This window comes from Elephas maximus, chromosome 15 (genome assembly GCF_024166365.1).
Source record: "Elephas maximus indicus isolate mEleMax1 chromosome 15, mEleMax1 primary haplotype, whole genome shotgun sequence".
Lineage (NCBI taxonomy): Eukaryota > Metazoa > Chordata > Mammalia > Proboscidea > Elephantidae > Elephas > Elephas maximus.
In genome coordinates, this window is record NC_064833.1 from 54,833,142 (window position 1) to 54,841,861 (window position 8,720).

The window sequence follows — 8,720 nt, forward strand, 5'->3', positions numbered from 1 at the left end:
CAGGTTCAAGAAAAAGCAAAAATAAGAAAGCTTTGTTTTTTCAATAAAACATCCTTTTCTCCTCTGGGACTTAAAGAAAAAAGGTGACTTTTATACTGAAAAATAAAGTTGAGAAAATAATTTTCCAATTACTTCTTTTCCTAAATTCTCTGATAGCATTTTCCATGGGGACAATTGTTGATTAGACAAACACAGATACATACATAAACATTCAACCATCTTTTCCATCTTTTATTCCTTCTTGGAATTTCCATTCTCAATATTTTTGTTTGTTTTTTTTAAATCTTGTTTATACATTAAGCAGTCTTCTTTTCTGTCTTCTCTACTGAGAAGATTCCCTTTTTCTTATCTGTATTTCTAGGATTTGAATGGCTTAAAATATTAAAATGGTGCAATATTCACTCTTCCAGATAAATACATATTTGGGTACTCCTTTACTGTTTGTGTTTTTTTTTTTTACTGTTTAGCTACTAAAGAACGGAAAGCGGGTCTAATTACAGGAAATGCCCTTAAAGTCTTAGAAATGAGGACACAGTTTTTTTTGGTTTTTTTTTTAGGTGTTCAGTAAATGTATACTTTAAAATGGAAAAGAACAAAGAAAAACATTCACTTAAGAATACTATCTTGTTTCTAAATTCCTTGAAGTACTGCGGTATTATCTTGAAACTTTTTTTTTCCTTCTGCATCCTCATATGGTGAAGTAACTAAAATGTACCTACCTTCAAATATCTTGTGAACTAGAAACCCACTTGTTACTAGAAAAGGACAGAAATTCTGTATCTCCCAAAATTTCCAATAGTCAAAATGGAAAGCGTATTTTTAAACTCTTCCTTCCTCAGAAGAATAAACCTAATATGAAGAAGATAGAGGTATAGCATTTTAACCAAAACAAAGACAGCTACCTAGACCATACTCCTAATCATAAGTTAAAAGAGGTTTCCTCAAGCCAAATGCTGAAGAGTTTCCTGCTTCTATAAGAAAAAAAAAATTTTTTTTTTCCTCCCTTGTGTCTCTTCAGAGTATCAGCTTCTAATAATCATGGGCCATGTGTGTGTCTCTAGACTAAATGCTATTTCACCCAGGTGGCGAATATATTATAGGCTTTGCTAAGCTGTTTTTAAACGATTCCCAACCAGAATGAAAACTGGCATGACATTTTTGCCTTCAAGAACACTCATCCCTTTCCTAGGGTTAACAACATTCCTTTCCTAGGGTTAGCAAGCTGTGAAGAATCCTGAGACACAAGTCAAAGAGACTTCAAAGGAGAAGGTTTGAGAGTTTCAAAGAAAAACCTACAAGCCCTAAACTGGCTCAAGAAGCTTAACTACTGGGAGTGCTTGTAAGTCTGAATCTCAGAGTTAACAAGACAGCTATGGAGGAGTTTCTGAAGATATGTGATATGTTCTCTCCATTAAATCAAAAGAGTATCTTTTGTTGTTGTTGTTGTAAGGTGTCATCAAGTCAGTCCCAACTCATAGCGACCCTATGTACAACAGAACAAAACACCACCCTGTCCTGCGCCATCCTCATGATCACTGTTATACTTAAGCCCACTGTTGCATCCACTATGTCAATCCATCTTGTTAAGGGTCTTCCTCTATTTTGCTTACCCTTTACTTTACCAAGCATGATGTCTTTCTCCAGGGACTGGTCCCTCCCAATAATATGGCCAAAGTATGGTAGACAAAGTCTCACCATCCTCACTTTTAAGCAGCATTCTGGCTGTACTTCTTCCAAGACAAATTTGTTTGTTTTTTTGGCAGTCCACAGTATATTCAATATTCTTCACCAACACCATAATTCAAAGGCATCAATTCTTCTTTAGTCTTTCTTATTCATTTTCCAGGTTTCACATGTATATGAGGCAATCGAAAATACCGTGGATTGGGCCAGGCCCACCTTAGTCCTCAAAGTGATATCTTTGCTTTTCAACACTTTAAAGAGGTCTTTTGTAGCAGGTTTGCCCAATGCAATGTGTCCCTTGATTTCTTGACTACTGCTTCCATGGGTGTTGATTGTGGATCCAAGTAAAATGAAATCCTTGACAACTTCAGTCTTTTCTTCATTTATCATAATGTTGCTTATTGGTCCAAATGTGGGGATTTTGTTTCCTCTATGTTGAGGGTGCAATCCATACTTAAGGCTGTAGTCTTTGATCTTCACCAGTAAGTGCTTCCAAGTCTTCTTCACTTTCAGCAAGCAAGGCTGTGTCATCTGCATAACATAGGTTGTTAACGAATCTTCCTCCAATCCTGATGCCTGGTTCTTCTTCATATAGTCTAGCTTCTCAGATTATTTGCTCAGCATACAGACTGAATAAGTATGCTGAAAGGATACAACCCTGACACACACCCTTTCTAACTTTAAACCATGCAGTATCCCACCGTTCTGTTCCAACGACTGCCTCCTGATCTATGCACAGGTTTCTCACGAGCACAATTAAGTGTTCTGGAATTCCTATTCTTCAAAATGTTATCCATAATTTTTATGATCCACACAGCTGAGCGTTTTAGCACAGTCAGTAAAACGCAAGTAAACATCTTTCTGGTATTCTCTGCTTTTAGCCAAGATCCATTTGACATCAGCGATGATAGCCCTCCTTCCACAACCTCTTCTGAATCCAGCTTGAATTTCAGACAGTTCCCTGTCAATGTACAGCTGCAACCACTTTTGAATGATCTTCAGCAAAAATTTTACTGGCATATGATATTGATGATATTGTTCTATCATTTCTGCATTCTACTAAATCACCTTTCCTTTGAATAGGCATAAATATGGATCACTTCCAGTTGGTTGGCCAGGTAACTGTCTCCCAAATTTCTTGGCATAGACAAGTGAACACTTCCAGCATTACATCCATTTGCTGAAACATCTCAACCAGTATTCCATCAGTTTCTGCGGTCTTGTTTTTCGCCAATGCCTTCAGTGCAACTTGGACTTCTTCCTTCAGTACTGTTGGTTCTTGATCATATGCTACTTCCTGAAATGATTGAATGTCAACCTCTTCTGAATTCAGCTTGAATTTCAGGCAGTTCCCTGTCAATGTACAGCTGTCACAGTAACTGTGTATTCCTTCCATCTTCTTTTGATGCTTCCTGAGTTGTTCAGTATTTTGCTGATAGAATCCTTCACTATTGCTTCAATTTTTTCTTCAGTTCTTTCACCTTGAGAAATGATGAGTGTGTTCTTCTCATTTGGTATTCTAACTCTTTGCACATGTCATTATAATACTTTACTCTGTCTCCCTAAGCCTCCCTTTGGAACTTTCTGTTCAGCTCTTTTACTTCATTTCTTGCATTCACTTTAGCTACACGACATTCAAGAGAAAGTTTCAGGGTCTCTTCTGGCATACATTTGGGTCTTTTCTTTCTTTTCTGTCTTTTTAATGACCTCTTGCTTTCTTCATATATGATGTCATTCTACAACTCAGCCAGCCTTCAGTCATTAGTGTTCAATAAGTAGCCGAAATGATAAAATGCAATAAGCCCTAGGTATCTACACCATTGAACTAGTAAAATGTGCAGGAGATTTCAGCATGGTGGTAAGGAGGAAATTACAGTCTGCTGATTTCATTGTTATTGTAGTATGAATAGACAGAATTCATTATCTGCCTCCCTCGACCATTTGGCAACTCTGTGAACCTTAGGCAAGTTATAAAATCTAAGTTTCATCATCCCTAACTGTTTCCTATTGCTGAGAAAATAAATTACCCCAAGCTTAGTGGCTTAAAACAACACAAATTTATTATCTTACAGTTAGAGAGGTCAGAATTCTGAAATGGGGTTCACTGGCTTAAAATCAAGGTGTTGGCAGAGCTGCATTCCATCTGAAGGTTCAAGAGAAGATTCAGTCTCCTTGCCTTTTCTAGCTTCTAGAGGCCACCCACATTCCTTGGTTCAGGTGCCCCTCCCACATCTTCAAAGGTAGCAAAGGCCAGTGGAGTTTTTTCTACATCACTTCACTTGATTCCGACTTTACTGATTCCACCTTTCACTTATGAGGAGGACCCACCTGGGTAATCCAGGATAATCTTCCCATCTCAAGGCCAGCTGATTAGCAGCCTTAATTCCATTTGCAACCTTAATTCTGCATTGTCCTGTAACATAACATATTCATAGGTTCCAGAGACTAGGACACAGACATCCTTGGGGAGCCTTTACTCTGCCTACCACAGACCTCATAAGATTACTGTGAGAAATTAAAAAAAAAAAAAATGCACAAAATGCTTAAATAGTGCCTATACAAAGCATTCAGTAAACATTAAAAAAACATTACTCTTATATAAATATTTATAGAGAAAGTAGCTATGAATCATTAAATGTAACCTAGCTAATCTTATCTAAAGTAAACAAGAATGTATACAATGGTTGGATATTTTTAGGCCCTTAACGGAATGTTCCTTTTTATGCCCACTGTATCTTAAAAATCATTATTTTTTATATCTTTTTTTAATAACTCAGGTTCAGTCATTGTCTAAGTTACCTAGTGCTGCTATAACAGAAATACCACAAGTGGGTAGCTTTAACAAATAGAAATTTATTTTCCCACAGTTTAGGAGCCTAGAAGTCTGAATTTCAGGGGAAAACAATTCAGTCTGTAACATTCCACCCACTGGCCCCCCAAAATTCATGTCCTTGCCACATGCAAAAACCTAATCACATCATCTAAAAAGTCTGAAATCACTCCAAGTCCAAAATCTCACTTCTGAATCATCTAAATCAAATATGGGTGAGACTTCAGGCATATTTCATCTTGGGGCAAAATTCCTCTTCATCTATCAACCAGTGGAATCTAGACAAGTCATCTGTTTCCAAAGTAAAGAGTGGAACAGGCACAAGGTAGACATTTCCATTACAAATGGGAGAAATTAGATGGAAAGAAGGAATAACAAGCACCAAGGAAGTCCAAAATCCAGCAGAACAAATTGCAATAGATCTCAAGACTTGAAAATAATCTCTACTCTGAGACGATCTGGGAAATGGCCCTATACTCCAGACTCTGGGTGTCGGCCAAACCCTCTGGATTCCAGTAAAGTCTCTTCAGCGTTGAGCTTCAGCTCTGCTTTCCAGGCCCACTGGGATGGCAACTCTACTCCCTCAACTTTGGGCAGCCTATTCTCCTAGTCCATCTGAGTGGTGACCCCATTCAGTCCCAGCAGGCCCCGTTCTTCAGCCGTATGGGCATGGCAGACCTCTCCCCCACGCACCTTAACAGCAGCCCCACACTCCAGCAAGGAAAACCACACAACCCCTTTAAGATCTTGCTTAGGAATCTCCTCAGCCAAATATTCACATTCATCACTTACAAGTTCTACATTCCACCAAACATTTGAACCTAATTCAAGCAAGTTCTTTTCCACTACATAAAAAGTATCACCCTTCCTCCACTGTCCAATCACATGTTCATTTTCTTTTAAAGCCTCACCAGAAGCATATTTAACGTCCACATTTCTAGCAACGTTGCTGCTGCCATATGTATTCTCTCAGACCCTGGAGACTTTCTCTATAGCTCTCCTCACTTCCTTCTGATCCCTCACCAGAAATGCCTTCTGAAATCCATCAAAAACCCATTGCCATTGAGTCAATTCTGACTCATAGCATCACCACAAGACAGAGTATAACCGTCTCATAGGGTTTCCAAGGAGCAACTGGTGGATTCGAACTGCTGAGCTTTCAGTTAGCAGCTGAACACTTAACTGCTACACCACCAGGGCTCCCAGAATTTCCTTAAAACTGGTTGCCATCAAGTCAATTCCAACTCATAGTGATCCTATAGCACAGAGCAGAACTGCCCCATAGGGTTTCCAAGGAGCAGTTGGTGGATTCAAACTGATGACCTTTAGGTTAACAGCAGAGCTCTTAACCACTGTGCCATCAGGGCTCCAGAATTGCCTTAGATGTGCGTAATTCCACCAACAGTCTCTTCAAGGCAATCTAGAGTTTTACTGTTAGGCACCTTAAAACACTTCCAACCTTCACTGATTACTCAATTGTAAAACCACTTCCACGTTTTTTAGGTATCTGTTAGAGTAGTGCCCCATTCCTCAGTACCAAATTCAGTCTTAGTTAACTAGCTCTGCTGTAACAGAAATAATACAAGTGGGCAGCTTTAACAAACTGAAGTGTATTTTCTCATAGTTTAGGAGGCTAGAAGTCTGAATTCAGGCTGTCAGCTCTGGAGAAAGGTCCTTGCCTCCTTCAGCTTCTGCTCCTGGGTGATCTTCATGTTGCTTGGCATCTCTCTTCCCCCATCTCCCATTCTTTCACCTGTTTGTTTAATCTCTTTTATATCTCAAAAGAGGTTGATTTAAGACACACCCTACACTAATCTTGTCTCATTAACATAATAAAGACAACCTTTCCCAAGTGGAATTACAACCGCAGGCATAGAGGTTGGGATTTACAACACATATGTTTGGAGGACACAATTCTATCCATAACAATCATGTTATAGATTGAAAGCAACCTTCACATAAATTTTCATAAGATTGTTGTTTCAGTGGCAATCAGAGCTTGGTAGATTCTCTATCCCAGTTTCTGTGAAGCTTACAACCTGCCAGCAAAAGGAAATTGTTGACTTGCTAGAGTTAGCACAAAGACACAGTTATTAAGCAACCAGGACACGTCTCCAAAGAGAAGTCACATAGAACATCAAGCAGGAACTTCCGAAGAGAAAATCGGGAGCTCCGCTGCTTCCAGGATGCTCTATTCAGCTCTGAGATCTAAATTGCTGCTGATTTTTCATCTTTTAATCACTTCACAGAAGTTAAGTGTCCTTCGGAGATACTACAGAGGGTAGCACACATCTCATCCCATTGATTCTAAATTAATTTGATCTTTTAACTCCCAGCGTTTGAGCTTCCTAGGCTGCTAAAAAAAATCATCTTATGGTGACTTATTTTTCTTTTGCACAACTAATATCTGAACAGTAGAAGCTGTAGTTTTTGCCAAAGGTTACATTTAATACTTCCATTTGCATAGTAATACAAAACTTATATACAAGAAGAATTTTTTTGCAATATATAAAAATATATATAAGTAGTATATGTAATTAATTTGGTTTAAAAAAAGGATTTTGTCTGATACTGTTCAAGACATAATGACACTCCTTTAAAGGCAATCTAAGTATCCACGGCACTTTTCCCCTGGAAATTTTGAGCATTGATTAAATATATATGTGTGTGTATATATACATATATATTTTATATACATATACATATATGTTTGGAAGAGTTAACTCTCACAGAAAAGTAAAAGATGGACTGATGAGATTCTTCATATCAATGCTATAAATCTATCCAGTGACTATTAAGTTAATATAGTAAATGTTTTATTGAAGTTGAAAAGAGTCAAGTGTATTATTTTGTTATCTAAAGGGGTTTTTGTTTTTGTTATTAAATCTCAACTATTACTGGGCCTATTAAATATTACTAACCAGCATCCAAAAAAAAAAAACCAAACCCACTGCGGTCAAGTCAATTCCAACTCATAGCGACCCTATAGCATATTGCTGTTCAAAGAATCTATGACTTTGATGACTCTAACGAGAATTGTTTACAGCCTTGAGAAATTGTTCTGGGTTCAGACTGACTACATAAAATATGAGAATACTGTAAATTTCATAAACTTTACAAATTTAACTCTATTTATAACTTTTATGATACTATAAGTTAAAGAACTAGAAAAAAATAAATAAGAATAAATTTCAGAGTTGGAATAATGGGAACTATCTTTTTTTTTTCCTCCTTATAATTTGAAATGTGAACTTTCCCAGTGAAAATTAAGTATGAAATAGACTATGAAGGGTATAAAGACTGACTCTGATTAGGGACTAGGAGACCTGCCGGAAACAAAAGGCCTGAACCCTGGTAAACCAGGTGACCTCTCTAAGCATTTTTTCTTTTTCTTTTCTTTAAAAGTATTTCAACGTGGTTAAGTTTCAAGTGGTTCATAAACATCCTCATTTTACAAAGAAAAAATAGAGATCTAGAGAATAGAAATGGCTTCTTTCTAAGTAGACAAAGCGGAATTTACACATCAGTGTTCTTTCCATTCCTATGTTGTCAATAAGAGTCCCAATATCCCTTCCAACTCTAAAATATTCCATTTCTCACATCTGTGGTAAGTACAACTGAAAACGGTAACAGATGAATGAGACCCTCAAAGTATTCCCCACTCACTTGGTATATTGCGAAGTGGAGGAGGAGGCACATTGCTAATACTTATCATATGAGACAGGATGGCTGCTGGAAGGGGAGACAGAGGCATCCTGATTGCTCAAGAGCAGCCGATCAGAGACTTCTTGAGAGGCAACTGATCACTCTTCTCCTCTAAGCATCATAAAGCAGAACTCTCAAGGTACTCTCTGATAGGTTGAGCACCATGGAACCCATGTTCAGAATTCTTAAGCAGTATCTATACAGCATTCCCAACAGTGAAATCTAGACCAAAAAGACCTATATCCTAGTTCAGTAGAAATGATAAGAGGGGCTTAACAGGAAGGAAGAATGAAGTTACAATCTACAACACAGATACAACAGAATCAACATATATCTTTGACAAGAAGTTTTGATCAAACATAAGGAAGTTTTCTAAGGCCCTGAAATCATACTGATCAATTTCCCCCTCTGACTCCAATTTTATCAGTTCTTACCTATATTTACTTTCTAGTTCTTTCCTCCTTTTTCTTCTAAATTTTCACTATTTTTACTGCTAACTTTA

The 8,720-nt window shown here is 37.6% G+C and overlaps 1 protein-coding gene across 1 annotated transcript in view; it reads right to left on the minus strand.

The window, feature by feature from the left end:
• CNBD1 (cyclic nucleotide binding domain containing 1) overlaps positions 1–8,267 on the minus strand; it is a 393,584-nt gene extending 385,317 nt beyond the window's left edge. The window contains exon 1 of the mRNA XM_049853899.1: positions 8,180–8,267. Coding sequence (XP_049709856.1) covers positions 8,180–8,267 — 88 coding nt within the window. The remainder of the gene's footprint in view (positions 1–8,179) is intronic.
• Positions 8,268–8,720: the final 453 nt, after the last annotated feature.